Raw genomic sequence first — 20,579 nt, forward strand, 5'->3', positions numbered from 1 at the left:
GCATTAAAGTGGGGAGAAGTCCTGGGCCTGCTAAGGGCCCCTGTGGCCTCACGTGCGTGCCGCCTCGGCGCCTCCCCTGCAGGCCCCGCTGCTGGGCTCGGCGTGGAATCGCGAAATCCTCCGGAATGCCAAGGGACTAAATGACTTCTTTGCCTGAGTCGGGGTAATCCCACGTGGTCCAGACTGAGATAGTTTCCTCCAAAAACATTGTTTTATAATTTTGGGCGGAAAGGGAGAGGGGCTCCGCGGGGTGTCTCAGTGCCGGGAAGCGCAGGGGGCTCAGGTCTCCGGGGCCGGCCAGGCTGGGCTGGCGATCCCCGGCCTCCTCTCGCGCTGTTCAGTGTCCCACCGGGTCGGACAACAACTTGATCCGTATTTATTGAATTTATTGAATTCGTGATGTGAGTTGTTCAGAAAAACAATTCTGGAATAATATTGAGAAAAGTAACTAAATTGTTTATACAACTTGATCTAGAAATGACACAGCCTGGTGTTCCCAAGGAACATTCTTGGATTTTATTGATTTATTTGGTTTAAAGAATCAACAAGCATTATTGTTTACGGTATGACACTCATTGTAAGTATACAAATATGAGCAAAAACAAATTAGCCCTCATGATTTACATTTTTTTTTTTTAGGCAAGGCCACACATCTAGGTAATTATTAAGTGTCTGAGGTTGGATTTGAACTCAGGTACTCCTGACTCCAGGGCCCGTACTCTATCCACTGCCACATATGATTTATATTTTTAAAAAATATTTTATTTTTTTCCAACTACATGCAACAGTAATTTTTAACAATCATTTTTTTTTAGGGCAAGGCAAATGGGGTTAAGTAGCTTGCCCAAGGCCACACAGCTAGGTAATTATTAAGTGTCTGAGACCGAATTTGAACCCAGATCCTCTTGACTCCAGGGCTGGTGCTTTATCCACTGCCCCACCAATCATTTTTTTGACAAGATTTTAAGTTTTACGTTTTTCCCCCTCCCTTTCTTCCCTCCCCTTCCCTTTGAGAGAATGCAATCTGATAAAGGTTCTACATTTATAACCTTGCTAAGCATAGATCCATATTAATCATGTTGTGAGAGAAGAATCAGATTCAAATGAAAGAAAGAAAACAGAAAAAAATGACAATACATAAGGCAACTTTTAAAAATTAGAGATATGAAACTATGATCTTCATTTATTTTTATTTATTTATTTTTTTAGGTTTTTGCAAGGCAAATGGGGTTAAGTGGCAACACAACTAGGTAATTATTAAGTGTCTGGGGTTAAGTGGCTTACCCAAGGCCACATAGCTAGGTAATTATTAAGTGTCTGAGACCAGATTTGAACCCAGGTATTCCTGACTCCAAGGCTGGTGCTTTATCCACTACTCCATCTAGCCACCCCCTATAATCTTCATTTAAACTCCACAGTTCCTTCTCTGGATAAGGATAGTATTTTCCATCATAAGTCTTTTAGAATTGTTTTTGATTATTATACTGCTAAAATGAAGAAGTACATCATGGTTGATCATCACCCCATGTTATTGTTAAGTGTGTATAATGTTCTTCTGGTTCTGCTCATTTCACTCAGTATCAATTCATACAAGTCTTTCCAGGTTTTTCTGATATCCCATCCCTCATGATTTCTTATAGGACACTAGTGTTCCATCACATACATATTTGTTTTGCCATTCCCCAACTGATGGGCATCCCTTCAATTTCTAATTCTTTGTTGCTCCAAAAAGAGCTGCTCTGAAAAGAGCTGCTATGAATATTTTTGTACATGTGGGATTTTTACCCTTTTTCATGATTTCTTCAGGATACAGATGCAATAGTGGTATTGCTAGATCAAAGGGTATGCACATTTTTATTGGCCTTTGGTCATAATTCCAAATTACTCTCCAAAAAGGTTGGATCAGTTCACAATTCCACCATCAATACATTAGTGTCCTGGTTTTCTCACATCCCCCTCCAACATTGATCACTTTCCTTTCTAATCATATTGGCCAACCTGAGAGGTATGAAGTGATAACTTTGAGATGGTTTAATTTGCATTTCTCTAATCAATAATGATGTAGAGCAATTTTTCATGACTATAGATAGCTTTGATTTTTTTCTTTTGAGAATTGCCTTTCCATATCCTTTGACCATTTATCAATTGGGGAATTTTTTTTTTTTAATAAATTGGATTCAGTTCTCTGAGCAGGTCTATTCCCAGTTTCTGCCATACTATCTTCTAGTTTTCCCAGCAATTTTTACTGAAGAATAAGTTTTTATCCTGGAAACTGGAATCTTTGGGTTTATCAAACAGTAGATTACTACAATCATTTACTGCTTTTTTGCACCTAATCTATTCTACTAATCTACCACTCTATTTCTTAGCCAGTAACAAACAGTTTTGATGACTGATGCTTTACAATATAATTTTTAGATCCAGCATGACCAGTCTGCCTTCCTTTGCATTTTTTTATTAATTCCCTTATATTCTCCATCTTTTGTTCCTCCATATGAATTTAGTTACTATTTTTTCCCTAGCTCACTAAAGTAATTTTTTTTTGGAAGTTTGATTGGTATGGCAGTAAATAAGTAATTTGACTTAGGTAGAATTATCATTTTTATTATATTAACTTGGCCTACCCATTGGCAATTGACATTTGCCCAGTTATTTCGATCTGATTTTATTTGTGTGAAAAATGTTTTATAGTTCTTTTCATAAAGTTTCTGAGTCTGCCTTGGCAGGTAGACTCCCAAGTATTTTATGTTGTCTGAAGTTATTTTGAATGAGATTTCTCTTTCTATCTCTTGCTGATGTGGCTTTATTTTTTATTCTGTGACTTTGTTAAAGTTGCTAATTGTTTAAATGAAAGTGGGGGGGCATTTAGGTTGCTCAGTGGATAGAGCACTGGCCCTGCAGTCAGGACAACCTAAGCTCAAATCTGGCCTCAGACATGTGTGAGCTTGGGCAAGTCACTTAACCCCTTTGTCTTGCAAATACAAAAAAAAAATAAAAGTGGGAGGCATCATATCTAGCAGGCTCTAGAACCCAAGTCATGCTCTTCCCTATAATTCAATTAATATTTCTATAGTTTCTGGCAAGGATGTCTCAATTGAGTTGCCTACAGATTTATGTTACATAATTTCAGCTGGACTTTCAGGTAATTCTTTTACAACTCTCATAATTTGCTTACTGTCCTACTTACCTAGGAAACTTTTCCAGATTTCATCCCTCCTCTCCTCTTAGCTGGGAACTTTGTCTGACATTTAATTGAAAAAATTCTGTCCATTTGAGATAGTATTTTATCACACATTCCTCAAATGCTTTCTGCTACTCTTTTCCCTTTACCCTCTTCTTATTTAAAGAAGAACCCTTCTTGTCAAAGCAAACCCTTCTACATGCACTCCTCTCTTCTCCAGAAGATTGCCCCCCCCTTCCCACTCTCACTTATCTTCAATAATACCCTGCTTACTGGAAATTATTACTTCCTACAAACTTGTCTCCCTCCTTAGAAAACAAAAAACCCCTTCCCTTGATTTTTCTCTATTACTTATCATCCCATATCTTTACTCTCTTTTGTGATTAAACTCCTTGAAAAGGTCATCTGCAATTCATGCCTCTACTTCCTTTTCTCTCATTCTCTTTTTAACATTCTATAGTCTGATTTTTGATCATTCATTTTAAACTGCTCTCTCCAAAGTTATCCATGATCTCTTAACTGATCAAATCCAAAGGGCTTTTCTCTATCCTCCTTGACCTCTCCCCAGTTTTTGTCACTATTTACCATACTCTTCTCCTTGAAGTTCTTTCTCTGTAGGTTTTTGTGTCTACTTTTTTTCCTCTGATTCTCCTACCTCTTGGATAGTACCTTACTATGCCCCAAGAAACCTCTTCATACTGGAAGCTCACTGTGTTCACCCTAAGGACTTCCCATACTGGAAGTCTCTTGGGCCACTCCATCTGACTGGGTAGTTCCTTGTAGAAACTCTTTTTTAAGGAGGTTGATGCCCAGGCCAGTCTGTCTTCATTCCTTTCAAGGTTGTGCTCTTGACTCCCCTGAACTTTCTTTTCTATGCCTCAAATTTAGATCCCTTTTTACTCTCATCCTTTTACTCTCTTTTCATCTTCCTTTTATGTGTTGTCTTGGTCCTTTAGAATATAAGCTTCTCTGGGTGGCTAGGTGGCGCAGTGGACAGAGCACTGGCCCTGGATTCAGGAGTACCTGAGTTCAAATGTGACCTCAGACACTTAATAATTGCCTAGCTGTATGGCCTTGGGCAAGCCACTTAACCCCGTTTGCCTTGCAAAAAAAAAAGCCTAAAAAAAAAAGAATGAAAGCTTTTTGAGGGCAGACACTTTCTGCTTGTATTAGTATAAGTGCCTGGCACATTGAAACACTTTAATTAATAAATGCTTGTTGACTTAACTTTGCTGTATCTTCTTCTAGGTTACCTGCCGTATCTGCCCAAGACTGTACCAGCTGTGACTTCTTTTCTTCTTCCTTTATATTATTTGACTTGGTGATATCATCAGCTTTCCTGTATTAAATTATCATCTCTATGCTAATGATTCTCAAATCTGCCTCTCTTAGTGTCAAGCTCTCTGCCAACCTCCAGGCTTTTTCTCGAATGCCCCCCTCCCCCATAGTTTAAACTTAAGATAACATGTCTGAAACTGAACTCATTAACTTCCCTATTACTATGTTGTTGTTTTTTAAGGTTTTTTTTTTTTTTGCAAGGCAAACGGGGTTAAGTGGCTTGCCCAAGGCCATACAGCTAGGTAATTATTAAGTGTCTGAGGCTGGATTTGAACTCAGGTACTCCTGACTCCAGGGCCAGTGCTCTATCCACTGTGCTACCTAGCTGCCCCCAGGAGGCACCATTTTAGAATACCAAACCTGGAGTCAGGAAAACCTGAATTCAATTGTGGCCTCTGGTACTTAAGAATTATGTGACCCTGAACAAATCACTTAACTTTTGTTTGCCTTAGTTTTCCTCAACTGTAGAAATGGGGATGATAATAGCATTGTTATTATTATTATTATTATTATTATTATTATTATTATTATTATTAATGAGTATTAAGTGAGATAATATTTGTGAATTGTTTAATATAGTGCCTAGCACATTTTCAGTGCTATATAAATGTTAACTATCATCATCATTATTTATTATTATTATCATTATTGTACAGTGTATATTTGCCCTTGTGTCTCCTCTGACATTTCCATTTCCTTGCTTCAGTCCCTCATCATTTCATACCTGGACTATTTCCTGATTGGTCTCCCTGCCTCAGATATCTCCCTATTCTAGTCCATCCTCCATTTATCTTTAGATAGAGTGGCCAAGAAGGGATGGGAATGTAAGGACTATCATTAAGAACAGAATGTTAGGTTTTAATAGAGATTTTAATTGACATCTGGTTATTGGATATGCAGAAACCTGGGTTTGACTATCAGTATGATTGTGGGCAAATCACTTAGTTCTTTGAGCCTTAGTTTCCTAATCTGTTAAATGGACATAATATGTATTTCATAGATCTCACCTAAATCTATAAAGGGAGAATATTGTTCTAAATCACTTTTAAGATTCCTTACAGTTCTATGAACTTAGTATTAGTAGATGTCTATCCATTTTCTTTTTTTACTTTTAAAAAAAATTTGTGTTTTTTACTTTATCAGAATTTCTTTCGGGGTTCCAAGGATCAAGCATGATAGCCATAGAATGATCCAGAAGAGCCAAGTCAAGATACCACAGATTTAACTGAGAACTAAGAATCCAACATGGTCTGAAGTCAGAAAGATTTCCTAAATCTGACTTCAGACTAACTGTGAGACTCTGGGTAAGTCCCAACCCTGTTTGCCTCAGTTTTTTCATCTGTCAAATGAGTAGGAGAAATAAATGGCAAACTATTTCAGTGACTTTGCCAAAGAAATTTCACATGGGGTCATGAAGAGTCAGATTCTGAAAAAGCAATAAGAATTTAATCATTTGATTCTATGATTCTGTTGATAATATTTGTAATCCTTTTGATAATATTTTTGTAATCCTAATATGTGGAAAAACCACAAATACTTTTAACTACCAAATGTTTACAAAATGCTATCCAAATATTTGAATGTCAAGATTTAAAAACAAAGATTATGCTACTATGGCAGAATAGACTCACTGAATATTTTCTCTATGCACTCTGTACATTGGTCTTACCATCATTTTTTTCTCCTCTGATTTCGATACCTTTTTTTGGATGACAGTTCATTGCTTCTTCTGATGGAATGAAATACTAGCTTAACACATAATTGAAAAAATAAAATAAGATAAAAAGACTATAGGAAAAATTTGAGAATAAATGAGAAATTAATTTTAGGAGAAAGTCCATAGAAAATATATGCCAATTAACAGGTGTTCCAAGCCAGTGCTTGTATAAATACCAAAGCATCTGCCACCTGTCTCTTTTCAATTCAATTTATAATCCATATATTTTCCAAAGATTTTTTTAATGTCAGATATTCTGAATTCTTATTTGTTTACTATATCTTGTTACTGCCCTATACATTTTAGATTCCTTGACTGATGTTTAAACATTCTCTTAACTGACAGAGTTGTGCAAAACCAAATGCAGTTCTTAAATTATTTGAATTTTTTGAAGGCGCTATAAGAATAGATTAGGAAATGTGCCCTTTGCTTAGGAAAGAATTTGACTTTTATGGCTAAATTTGTAAATTTATAGTAACAGTATAGTTAGGTAGAGGGTAGGGGAGAAAAAATTGATGAGAAGTCCAAAAAAAAAAGTATAAAAAATAACATTTCCATCTGAATTTTAGAATAATGACATGAATATAACAATAATAACAATAATAATAATAATAACTCAATTTTTTTACAGGTTTTATTTCCTGAAATGAAATCTTGACTATTTATAATGAAAGTCCAAAAGGCAGAACCAAAGCGGATATTTTTTGAACCAACTCATCTCAAATGATGGTTACAACTATTTTCTTTTATTTGAGAAGATTAATGCAAAAGAGAGAGAATTTTCCCTAGAGGTTCTTTAAGTAATTTATATAGTGATTAGTTTCCATCATGCTTCGTCTGAGGGCTGCTTATGAATTCTTTTGGAAAGTCTTTCAGCGTGGACCTAGAACCATTGACCCTTTACTTAGCCAAATGCATAAATGTGTGGATGAAGATCAGATTTTTGATATAATTGGAAACAATAAAGCCAAGCTTTCAGAAAAACATGTGGGATATGCATGTAAAGTACTTTGGGAGTTTCAAAAGGAAAAGTCCAATTTGATGAAAAGTATTCCTTCTATCAGAGATCATCCTCAGTTTCTTACTCTTTGTATTTTAGCTAAGGATAAAATTGAGTTAATGGATGACAATACCCTGGTGAATGTATTATATATTATGTTAAGGTAAGTAACATGATTTTTGGGCTTATTGACATATATTAATAGTTTATTTTATTTTTATTTAGTTTTTCCTTTTTCATTGTCCTTAATTTTTTAAATTTCCATCTTTTGGTTTTTTTGCATTATTTTCATTTCTGAATATGCCTTCCTCTTCATTAGGCAGGAAACCATCCCTTGATAGAAAGAATAAAAATAAAGAAGAAATAACTTATATAAAACTAATGGAATCAGGCATATTTATAATGATTCCTACATGAGGTCCTGTTCTGCTGAAAATAAGAGAAAGAGGTCTATCTTCTCAGCTCTTCTCTGGGGCCAAGCTTGGTTATTATACTTGATTAGCTTTTGAGTTTCATTTTATTTCCAGTTACACTGTTAGAATTATTGTCAATATATTGATTTCATGGTTCTACTTATTTCATTTTCAATCAATCCATATACATCTTTCCATGTTTCTCTATATTCTACACTGTTCTTTTTTAAAGTACAGTAATATTCCATTACCAGTGGTGTGATTCAGTTGGTTTGCACTGGTTTGACAGAACTGATACCTAATTTTATGTTGAGTTCAGCAAACTGGTTGATAATTTATTTGAATCCCATCACTATCTATTACATTCCAATACTGCAATTTGTTTAGGTATTTCTTTTCAATTGAAATCTACTTTGTTTCCAGATTTTTCTTACTCTTCCAAAGTGCTGCTATGAATATTTTGATATGCATGGGATCTTTTGGTCTTTGATCTCCTTTCAGGATCCTTTATAGTGAACTTGTTGACTCAATAGGTATTGACAGTTTAATCACTTTTTTATTATAATTCCAAATTTCTTTCCAGAATGGTTGGAACAATTTCCAGTTCCACTAACTGGATATTAATGTGTCTCTCTCCAGCCCTTTCCACATTTATTAGTCCTCACTTTTATCATCCTTATCAGTTTGTTAGGTTCAAGGTGAAACCTCAGAGTTGTTTTAATAAGAGAAATGCAAATCAAAACAGCTCTAAAGTTTTTAAAATTTTATTCATACCTTTTGTTTTTCATATCTTTGCCCCACCGAAATACCCACAGTGAATTCAAAGTAAAATAGTTAGGCAAAACCAAGCTACATGGTGACTGATCATATCTAACACTGTAAGCAACATTTTGCTCTCTTCTTTAGCCTCTTCCTATTCTGAGTTTCAATCCTAACCCTGTTTTTACAGGGCCATGTTCCACTCTTAATTAATCCTTAGTTACTTGTCATTGTTTACAACTTTGTACACAGCTGCTTTAAAACCAAGTTACTTAGGGGCAGCTAGGTGGCAAAGTGGATAGAGCACTGGCCTTGGAGTCAGGAGTACCTAGGTTCAAATCCAGTCTCAGGCACTTAATAATTACTTAGCTGTGTGGCCTCTTTGAGTCTGTAATGCTTAGCACAATGCCTGGGGCAGGTAGATATTTAATAAATGTTTTATTGATAAATTGTTTAGACAGCTTTCTCTTTGACTTTTCATTGGAAAAGTTTGTCTTTGTGACTGTAAAGTTTCATTTTTAAGAGCTTTTGGTTTGACCTGGGCTAAATTTCCAGGTAGAATTTGAGTCCATGTAATCTCACCTTTTCCTTTCCTCCTACAAAGTTTTTTTTTTTTTTTTTTTTAGGTTTTTGCAAGGCAAATGGGGTTAAGTGGCTTCCCCACGGCCACACATCTAGGTAATTATTAAATGTCTGAGGCTGGATTTGAACTCAGGTACTCCTGACTCCAGGGCCAGTGCTCTATCCACAGCGCCACCTAGCGGCCCCTCCCCTACATAGTTAAATGTTTATAATTAATTTAATTTAGTTCAAGAAAGCAACTTGAATATGGCATTCAAAAGAATTTAAATCTTCCTTACTTTTAGGCCATAACATTATTGGAAAGCACATGTACAGTTTGCAAAGGCATCTTGCATTCACCTATTTTTAATATCCTCAGTAGAAGCTATGAAATACATGTGCAAGGATAGCGACAAATGGTGTCACTGGTAATAGCTAACACTGAAGCACTTTAAAATTTACAAGGCAGATGAAGCTTAAATCTTTGTGTACATTGCTTTCACCCACATTCCTTAAACATTTACTAGAACACCCATCATCAAAGGTAAGAATTGAACCTGTATTCCTGACTTCAGAACCTGATCTTACTACACTGCCTCTATAGCTCTTTATTAGTCATCATTGAATGAGCAGAGTAGCAAAGTACTGAGTGATAAAAGGATAGGGATTATATAAGGAAAAAAAAACTTGCTCAGTTTTGCTTTATTATATCTTTTTGAGCCACTAATATATACTGTCTCTTTTAATCACAAGGTTTGCTGTTGAAGCCCATGATTCTTTAATTCAGCACATGGTTATGGAAGCGTGGAGGAGAGTAGAAAGGCAAGTATTGTGTGTTCATCCTATCCTGGACCCTTCATGGAGGGGAGGAGGAATACCAATCATAGATCTGAAGGACCAAAAAAAACAAGATCTAATGGTGAATTCATTACTAAGTAGCAAACAGGCAGATGGCAGGTATGTCCTAATTCCAGTGGCTACTACAAGGACAGAAAGAGCAGTTTTGGTTAACAGTTTAAGGACTTGGTTGTCCAAAATGTGATTGAGCTCATTCAAAATGACTGTATTTTCTAAATTGACTTGCTTGGTTTGCTGAGCATGTTTCCCATATTAAAGCCTTAATATTTCAGCTAAACAAAATTCCATCTTTGTTTCATTTTAAGTTTTCTGAAACTAAAAGTGCTTTCTGAATTATTTTTATCTATGTTTATTGTTTTTATATTTATCTTTTTATGTATTTCCCAAATACATTTTAGTTTTTGGTAAGGCCATTGGGTTTAAGTGACTTGTCCATGGTCATACAGCTAGTAAGTGTCAAATGACAGAGATTAGATTTGAACTCAGTCCTTCCAACTTCAGGGCCAGTGATCTCTCTTCTGCGCCAAGCATTTTGAATTATTAACAGTTGTATTCCTTTGGAATCAGATCTATCAAGACTGGACCTAGGAGCACTGGCCCTGGAGTCAGGAGTACCTGAGTTCAAATCTGGCCTCAGACACTTAATAATTACCTGGCTGTGTGGCCTTGGGCAAGCCACTTAACCCCATTGCCTTGTAAAAAAAAAAAGAATGGACCTTTATAAAAATAACACTCTGGTGGCCAAAGGCTAAAGAAGATTGAACTCTTTAGGGACATAATAAGTCCAGGGATTGGGAGTCTTTTTTTCCCTTCTCAGTGATTCTTTTTAAAAACCAGAAAATAAGTAAAGACCACACAGGTAAAGCAATTTAATTTGTTTTGAGTAGGGTTTTATTTTGAGAGAGAAATTCAGGCATTCCACAAATTCCCTTTTACAGCTGAGAAAAGCAAACATAAAACTTAAATTAATAAATATAACAAATGATTTACAGTATTAATACAGTAAAGTATCAGCTATTGAAAGTTTTTTTGGAAACAGCCATGGCTCTTGAAGGGAAAAATGAAACAAATTCAGATCTCCTTTATTGTTTAAAAATAAAATCTGCCAACAAGTAACAAGTGTCCATGGCTATGATTAGTTGTTTTTTTATTCAACAAGTGTTTGAATTGATTTGATTTGGTTGCCTCAAAAAAAGATGAAAGTTCTGTGGTTCCTTTAGTTATAGATTAAGTTAGGGAAACAATATGTAAGTGGGAAGAAAAGGAGAAAACAACTGAGATCAGAGATTGCTTGGTGGGTGGCAAAAGAAAGTGAACAAGAGACTAGAGAAGACAGAAGATAATCTCGATTGGAGTGGGCAAATCTGCATCACTTTACCAGGTATCTTTGGGGAAGAGGAGCAAATAGTCATCTGTGCTGCATACTGTAGTGAAAGGAAAAGGACACTGAATTTATATTCAGAAAACTTGGGGTGTACTATTTCTGTTGGTTGAGGCTTTAGGGAACAGCTTTAACCTTTGATTTCTTTGGTTATAAAATGAAAGGGTTGTTGGTCTGATATCTAAGGATTCTTTCAGATCTAAATTTCTGTGGTAAATCATTTCCACCTACAGTTTAAAGTGAAAAATAAAACAAAATCCTAATCAATGCCCTGAAGGTGTTTATTATAACTCTTGAAGGCATTAAATTATAGATCTGAAGTCATGACTCTAGGCAGAAGGTTTCACAGTATTACATGGTAGTTAACAAATAATTAAAACTGACCATACTCTGTATGGTAGTCACTGTTTCATATTCTGTCCTTATTTTTTGATTTTTTTATATAGACCATTTAAAAAAATTGATATCGAAATAAGTTCATTTAAAAAAAAACAACAAAGGTCTTTCTCCCCTTCCCCCCCCAAAAAAAATGACAAGGTAAGGACAAAGAGTAATCTGAAGAGGTATTACACCTAAGACACTCATCCTTGATATCATTCATGATTTTAGCCCCCTCATTTTATAGCTGAGGAAATTGAGGCCTAATGACTTACCTAAGGTTACTGAGCTTACTAGCTTACTGGTATACTTGGGAATAGAACCCTAATTTCCTAACTTATAGCTCATTGTTCTTTTCATTATCTCACATCTGCCCATACCTGTCCCAGGCTCTGGATGCTTATTTTCTCTAGGGTAAGTCAAAGAGAAGTATGACGAGGTTGCATAAATCTCAGAAAAGAAAATGTCCATTTCTAGTCAGAAAAAGTTAAGCCCTGAGAAATGCTAAGAAATTAGAATACTATTGTTTGATGTGTATTCAGACCTAAGATATCAGATATCCTGAATGCTGTCATGGCACACAAAGAACCTTGATAAAATTCTTTGCAGATCTAAAACTATGGAATTAATACCATTTGACATAGATGCTCTCCTTTATAAAGATATGGAGACCATGGTTTGAATGGCTGTCACTTAAAAGATCTGACAGTGTCCCTTCATCTAGTTCAATGGTTATTTAAAAAGCAGATTTTACTGACAAATGGAATTAACCAAGCCCTATTATTTAATGTTATATAATGGAAATAAAACAGGAACAGGAGTCAGAAAGTTTGGGCATACCAGTCTGCCATTGACTCTATGACCTTAAGCAAGTCAGTTTATTGGGGGTGAAATTGGTATTGCTAATAAAAATTGAAAACTCTTGTGAAATGCCCTGGAGTTGAAATAGCTCAGGATTTTTATTTCACAAACTTGCAGAATTCACAGATAAAAAACTTTTTTTACTGAAGAGCCAGCAAGCTGCTAGAGGACAGGGTGAATAACAAAGGTCCAGGTGAAGTCCTTGGGATAAAGAGTGAAAGGAAAGCAGCCAGGAGACCCGGCTGAGCAAATGAGTCTGCCAGGGAGCAGAGGCCTTAAGCTTGAGGACAGACTGAACAACAAAGTTTTAGGTGAGACTGTCTGGGGGTAAAGGAGAAAGGAAAAACAGCTATAAGAGCTAACTAGCTTAGACTCAAGTGAGTCTGGCCACATGGAATAGAGGCCATAGTTCTTCACTGGGAGTGTGGGGGTTCTAGCTTAGAGAAAGAAAATATCCTACAAAGAAGGGGAAAGAAAGAGAGACCTTCTCTTCCAGGAGCCCTTATTTAAATTCATTTCCATAGTGGTTTGGACAAGGGTGGCACTTGGGGACTGGTTTAGTACCTGGCTCTAGGTATTCTCCAAAACTTAAGTCACAGGAGAGACCCTCCAAGGAGTGGCCAAAGACAGTACTCATTGTGCAAGGGTGACAGTCTTTGCATGGTCTTTCCTGTCCGAAAGGGACTTTTGAGTCCAACAAGTTATTTCCTGTGTTCTGCATCAAGTTCACCTCCATGGGCCTCAGTTTCTTCATCTATAAAATCAGAGGTGGAGAAGGGAGAGCCTTCAGTCTCTTCTAGCTCTAAAATCTGACTCTCAATCCTCAGAACTTGTGATTCCAAGCTTAGCTTTGACATCTCAAATAGCCCATCACTGACTCTGTGGATGGAAAATACTTATCAAATTATGATATGGAATCATTTCCCAGCTCCTAGAGAACTTATAGAAATAAGCATTTTTTTGTTTTTGCAAGGCAATGGGGTTAAGTGACTTACCCAAGGTCACACAGCTAGTAAGTATCAAGTGTCTAAATCTAGATTTGAACTCAGGTCCCCTTGACTCCAGGGCCCATGCTCTATCTATCTGGCTGCCCCAAATTGTGTCTGAACAATTTTCCAGAAGTTAAGAAACTGATCTTTTTTAAGGATGTCTGTCAGTTTTTTTTTCCTCTGATAGGTATGGAGAAATAAGGCCATATTCATGGTTCTTGTTTGAAGCAGTGATACAGGTCCCCATAAAACACAATGTCTGATGATTAGAAAAACTTCATTGACCTAGAGTTTTCTAAGGTGTCACAGCTGACTGCCCCCTAACTAAGCTTAATGCTTCGAGAATCATTTAGGAGTTTTTTAGTGGTGGGTATTCCTTCTACCTCATCTTTATGAGCAACTGTGTCTTGAAAAAAATATCTCCCTGAACATGAGCCTTTTCAAGTTTAACTTGACCAATCTTCAAATGAAATAATAATAAGATCGATAAAAATTTGCATATTTACATAGTACTGTGAAGTTTACAGAGCTCATAAAAATTGTCTCCTTTTATCATTACAACAGCTCTTGGAGTTGTTTCTATTATTCTCATTTTTTTTCTTTACAGATGAAGAAACTGAGGCAGACAGCAGCTTAGTGACCTGTCCACAGTCACACAGTTAGTGCTTAAGGTCAGGTTTGAACTTAGGTCCTTCCAAAACCAGGTCCTGTGCTACAGCCACTCTGGATCCAGTCTAGAAACCTTTTCAGTTTGGTTGTGGACCCAGTACATCTATGTGGGTGGTAGACTGAATGAATTGGAGTAGTACTAATTGAAAATGTGTAAATAAGAATTATTGGAATAGTACTTTAATGGGGGTGGAATGGGGTAGTTTATGAATAGCTAAAATTTTTGCATTCTTTTGTCTCATCAGTGAAATATTTCATAACTATTGGCTTACCCAAGGAAAAGCCATTCTACTTAGATATTTTTATAGACTTTGCCCCAAGTTTCATTTAACATTTAGAAACTTTTTTTTAACCATCTTGCTGTTCCCTAGTGTTATCCTAGACTCTACTAGACTCCACCTTTGAACTAGGTTTGGTTGGTCCCTTCCACAGGCATTATACAGGATATTAGGTGTTGTTATAGCATCATTTGAGGTGATAATTCTTCATAGTTGTGCTTGAAGTTCTAGTTAAAGCCAGACATTAAAGATGGTGAGAAGAGGGTTGAAATGGAAGTTCTCTGAGGTCCCTTTTAGCTTTAGATATAAGGATTCTTAGATTGTTTTCTGGTGGAATAGCTGCAGAATTGCCATCTAACGATGTTAAGGTCATGATGAAGAATTTTCAGATTTTTGAAGTAATCTGCTTCTTAAAAACCCCTATACAGTTCTCTTTTTTTCTTTAAATGCCATCCAAAAATTTAGTGTAAGAAAGTTAGTGGTTATAAGGTGAGAAGAAAGTCATTTTAGAACATGGTATTAGTAATGTAACTGTCATGTAAAATATTTAAAAATGGTGCTGATAGATCACTGCCATTGTTAGAAACTGTCATAGGATGTTAGATTTAGTGCTGGAAGAGACCATAAAGGCTTTCATCTTACAGATGAGGAAGGAAACTAATTCTCAGAGAGGTTGGATCCTGCCCAAAGTAACATCGGTATTAAGAGCCAGGATTCAAATGAGATCATTTAACTCCAAATCCATTGCTCTGTTTACTGCATCATGCTGCCTTTCCTTTAAGAAGATGGGGGAAAAATAAGAAAACTCTGTAGAAGAGAACTTTGAAGAGAGGTAGCCCTATTTTCAAAACAGCATATATAGTGTGTTGGCCATGTTCTGTCATGGTATTATAATCTTGGAACATTTTTTTTTCAGGAATGTTCAGAAAACATTTTTTTCAAAATAGTATCAAATAATTACTTAAAATAACAGATTGCACGATGTCATGGCAAGTCTGTATCTCAAATGAGATAACATAAATTTGTATTTTAAAGCACTATATAAAAATACTAGTTGATACCAGTCACTAAATACATGCTATCTCTCTGTCTTGTGCAAGTCCATTAACTCTCATTGTCCACAATTTGAGAAGCAAGCATTTTTTAAAGCCATTTTAGAAAAAATGACTATTTGCCTATTGGTACAGTGTGGGATCCCTATTGATGAAAACCATAATGTGGACCCCTTAAACATTTAAAGCTATGATTTTCCTAATCAAAAATTTCTAGCAGTAAAGGTCATAAATAATGTGAGTTTCCTAGAATATTTTTTTCAGTGAAAGTAATAATAATGTGTCCCTTTCAATGAGTCCAAGATTAATAAAGTCAAAAGAAAATACATTGAGGCATTACAACAGTGACCAGTACAAGGCCTCATGTGCCTGGGATTCTAGTCAAACAGCAACAATTAAGCACCCAGATATCTTGGATCTGAACCCAGTGATGAACAGAGTAAACCTCAAGATATTAGTCAATCCAAACTGACATTCTCTATAACTCTTTCTCTCTTTGTCTGATTTCTTTAATTACTATGGAGTTTTTGGAGGGGTCCTTGTTGGGAATTCAGTATGTTGTCTAGCTGCTCCCTCAACTGCCCTGATGTGAGGATCCCACTTTAAATTATTAAACTACTTATTTAATTAATCTGGAGCTTCCCAGCCTCTTTCTTTGGTATCATGTTGGGTTCCTTGTTTGGGAGAGCCTTGAATATCTCACTACAGGGAACTTTTGGGACAAAACATGCATACTCTAAAGTAGTGACTCTCAGACTTTTCAGTCTCATAATTTGTTTATACTCTTAAAAATTATTGCGGATCCCCCAAAGCTTTTATGTGGACAATATTAATATTTACTATATTAAAAATTAAAACATGTTAGTATTATGAAATAGTGTTGGCCTCATCCACTCCCTGAAAGGGCCTTAGAGACCTCTGGTCTGTGGCTACAGTTTGAGAAGTGCTGTTTTAAAGTGTTACTAAGTAATATTCTTTCTGAGATTGAATAAATACAGTATATCCTAACTTCAAAAAGAGGTAATTGCAATATCCCATTATTGAAGTCAGAGATCTGTTTAAATAATTCAATATGTGACTGTGGTGTGATAGAGTAGGTAATTGTGTGCTCCTAGAACAGAGTAATAAGTGTGGATTTTCTGTTAAAATCATAAAAAATGGAAAAGTTGCATAATTGCAAGTTTGAGATATTTTGGACTGCATTTATTCTATTTCTTATTACATAGCCATGAATTGAATGAAAAATGTAGAAGTCAATCATCGATGGACAAAAGTGATTACTTTGAATTTGCTAAGTACTAGATTACCTACTTTATGTGAAAGTTATTACTAATATTATTTCTTGTGTGTTTTTCATAATAGGTTTGACCTTAAAATGCTGTCAAAATTCTCCACTTGTTTAGTAGATCAACAGATGCATTTCAGTCCCTTAATGGGAAGAATAGCTGACATTGTAAACAGGAACTTGGATTCAGTGCAGGACTTAAGGTAAAGATCATAATAGTGAAATTCCGTCCAGTAAAATCTATCAAATATTCTCCATTTAGAAATAGTTATTTTTAAAATTGACAAAAGAGGGCTGCTAATTCTTTTGGCTGGTATTAATTAAAAAGTATCCCCTGACAGTCTCTTCAGCTTCCTTTGACTTCTGTCTTTCCTCTTCACCAAATATTATCAAGTTGGGTCTACCATTTACTATCTGAAGCGCTTTGGAAACTGTGAAGAATATGTGGGATGATACTGTTCCTTGCCTTTATAGAGTGTTTGGTCTAGTAAACTTTTTCTCTTCTGTTTTTATAATAGACTAAAAAAAAGACTGTACTGAAATATTCAGCTTTCTTTGTTCCAGTTTTAACAAGCAATAGGAAAGCTAGAGGGAGGCTTGAGGATATTGAAGCCAAGAGAAGAGTAACTATTTGAGAGAAAGGAGGAAATGGTGATTTTTAGTGTGGCAATGAGCACCAAGCCAAGAATTAAGATGGAAGGGAGTGCCTTAAATAACAAGTTTTTGATGCACATTGTTTGCTATTTTTAATTGTTGGAAAGTAAATTATAGAGTTGTGGTTTATTCTGATAAGAGATTGTCAAAGGGACAACCATGAAAATGATTATTAGGCACTAGAAATCAGTTTTAATTTATTTGATATCATTGTAACTAAAGAAAGGAAACTAACAAATCATAATGATGCCCTTAGATTTTTTTTTCAGATTTTTTCCTCTAGATTCTGTGGAGTTATCAACAGACATTTCTTCTGATCTTCAATCTTCTCACTCACTTCTTATGATGATTGACTCAAATATAATTTAATTATATTTGTTATAATTAAGTTAATCTTATTGGTTACTTTTTATGTAAAATAACTCACCTACCTATCCCTCTTCACCCAATGATGAAATTGTTTTCATTTCTAGATCTATTGAAATTAATATTTTAAAAGTGTTGCCTAGGGTTCAGAGGTCTTAATTTTGCAACCAACAAAACTGTCAATTGGTAGAATTTTTTAAAAACCTTTTCTTTTAGGGAAAATAGTTGTTTTTTTTTAATTAAACAATGAGAGTGATGGCACCTGACTTTTATATAGCTCTTTAAAATTTGTGAAATGCTTTATATAGAAGTATCTCATTCGAGTCAATTAATAATCCTGTGAGGGAAATGCTCCAAAGTATCACACCCATTTTACAGATGAGAAAACTTGGACTCAGAAAACTTAATCAGATAGCAACTCACACAACTAAAAATTGTCAGGGAAGAACCTGAATCTGGATCTTCCTGACTGGTCATCCAGCACCCTTTTCCTTATACTATGATACCTTTCTATAAAGGTAAGCTGGGTAGCTCAGACTTGGGGTCAGTAAGACCTGTGTTTGAATACAACCACACATAATTAGTAGCTGTGTGACCCTGAGCATGTCACTTAATCTTTCTTTGACTTGGTTTTTTTTTCTTTAAAATGAGAATAATAATAACACCTCACAGAGTTGTTGTGAAGGTCAAATGAGTAAACATATGTAAATACTTTGCAAATTTTAAATCTCTAAGTGTTAACTGCTAACTTATTATGTCTAATAGCAACAATAGTAAAAAGTAAAATTAGTACCACTTCATATTGAGTACTACTTTTTACTTAGGCCAGTTTTTTTTTTCCTAAGGCAGTGGCATTAAGTGACTTGGCCCGTGATCACACAGCTAGGTAATTATTAAGTGGCTGAGGCTGGATTTGAACTCAGGTCCTCTTGACTCCAGGGCCAGGTGCTCTATCCACTGCTGCCCCGGCCAGTCTGTTCTTAAAAGTGAACAAAAGACATTGAAGATATTGGTGTCTCTTTTGTTACTTATTAATATGTGGAAAAATAAATACTTCAGGGAAAGCCACTTTTAAACATACTAAAATCGGAATATTTTACTTCATTTTGGTTGGTAGCTGGTACCTACTACTACTGAAATGTTAATGTTGGGGATACATAAGCAGCAATTTCTGTCATAGAAATACTGAGGGGAAAAAGAGTTTCAAGAACCCAATAAAGTATCATTTCAACTTATCCTGCATTTGCTTTTATATTTATTTGTTTTTTTAATATGACTATTCATTATGTTATATTTTTTCTTCAGATCTGTTTTTTTAAAGAAATGTTTAAGATTATTAAAACAATGTGTAACTATAAAAAAAATCTCTTTTCTTTTTTAGGATATTGTCAGTCTTGATGGTGAATATTTCTTCTGTCATCTCACAAAATTTTTGTGAACAACTTGTAAACAAAACAGAACTTCTCTTAGACACAGTGGATCCTTCCCAGTTTAATACTTCAATAAGAATAGTGCGATTTCTCCAAAATATTCGATATAATTCTCATTCATTATTAAAAAAGTGCAATCATGTGTTTATCAACAATATTGCTCATTTGAATTTGGATGCCCTCAGTATTATTCTTGCACTGTACCAGTCTCTGCAGTTTAATAATTTTCCATTTCAAGTATTAGCTAGAGAAAAGCTCTCTAAAATGATTGCTCTTTACTATGATCCTACTTGCTTTGTAAAATTATTTGTTGCCTTGGGACCTTTGGCTGGACCAATGGAAGAGAAACAGTAAGTCCATTATGAAGATTATTTGCTTCTTTCTTTGAGGAAATATGGGGTTTTCAAATTGTTTTCTTCCTTCACTTTGGGAGCACAAGTAGTATGTACATTTATGTTGCAATGGTGAGCAGAAAGTAGTTCTGGGTCTTTTGTAATTATAGAAATATACTTCAAATACCTTTCTCCACTTATCTGTACACTGAGGCTAATAACCATTAAGTAATGGCCAAAATACTGCCTACACAAGCAAGCAGAGAGATTGACAAATGAACCATGGAAAATATCAAAGGAATATTTTTTTTCCTGAATGGGTCCTTTCTATATTATGTTTGAAGAACTGTACAGGTCTCTGGGGTAATTGAGATCACAGGAGGAAGGGTATTACATGACTAGAGATTGGTTCCTTTCTCTTTGTTGAGTCCCCACCTCCAGAGTATTCTTATTACATTGCCTGATTGTTCAGATTGTTTTCTTGGAAAAATGAAGACACACTAGATATGGGAGAATCACCATGTTTATTAATGGGTTTGCTTGAGAGTCCTTTGTATTTCTTGTTGGGTTAAATAAAACCTATTTTTGAAGCTTTGTTAGCTTAAATGCATGCATAGGAAATGAGCCAGTTTTGCTTTTTGTTGTGGAGACATAAATAGTAGCCAAATTCTCATGTTCTCAGGAAAGAATCTGGATGAGTGGCACAAGTCAAAACCTGATCTATGAGAAGTTCCCAACATTGTACCTGATTTATGTAAACCCAGAGCTTCAGTTTTAGTCACACAAACATCAAGATGGTTTGCAATTGAAACTCTGAGTTTGTATATTGGGTTTGATTTTTGGTGTTACCTCTGAAAAATCATTCTTTGATTTCTTCTTCTAACCTGAACTTTCTTTGAGAGTATAAGAATTTAGTTTGTGTCTATGGATACATAGAAGAGTAAATGGACTTTCTAAGCCATCATTGGGTAGGTAATATAGTACAATGGAAAGAGTACAATTTGGAGTCAGAGGACATGAGATTAAATCTTGATGCAAGTAATAACTTATGTGACCTTAGGGAAATGAAGATCCCCA

General features: G+C 35.4%; 1 protein-coding gene across 3 annotated transcripts in view; it reads left to right on the forward strand.

Annotated features, from left to right (window-relative positions):
* The window catches only part of LOC141507775 (FAST kinase domain-containing protein 1, mitochondrial-like), a 44,726-nt gene that overhangs the window by 83 nt on the left and 24,064 nt on the right, over positions 1-20,579 (forward strand). Inside the window, exons 1-6 of one of the 3 annotated variants that reach the window (XM_074215755.1) lie at positions 27-163; positions 5,663-5,823; positions 6,868-7,399; positions 9,723-9,791; positions 16,798-16,923; positions 19,122-19,520. In XM_074215755.1, coding sequence (XP_074071856.1) covers positions 7,065-7,399; positions 9,723-9,791; positions 16,798-16,923; positions 19,122-19,520 — 929 coding nt within the window. In that variant the 5' untranslated portion in view covers positions 27-163; positions 5,663-5,823; positions 6,868-7,064. Of the gene's footprint in view, positions 1-26; positions 164-297; positions 578-5,662; positions 5,824-6,867; positions 7,400-9,722; positions 9,792-16,797; positions 16,924-19,121; positions 19,521-20,579 lie in introns of those variants that run through there. The other 2 variants (XM_074215757.1, XM_074215756.1) reach the window with 2 other exon arrangements.

Source organism: Macrotis lagotis, chromosome 1 (genome assembly GCF_037893015.1).
Source record: "Macrotis lagotis isolate mMagLag1 chromosome 1, bilby.v1.9.chrom.fasta, whole genome shotgun sequence".
Classification (NCBI taxonomy): domain Eukaryota; kingdom Metazoa; phylum Chordata; class Mammalia; order Peramelemorphia; family Peramelidae; genus Macrotis; species Macrotis lagotis.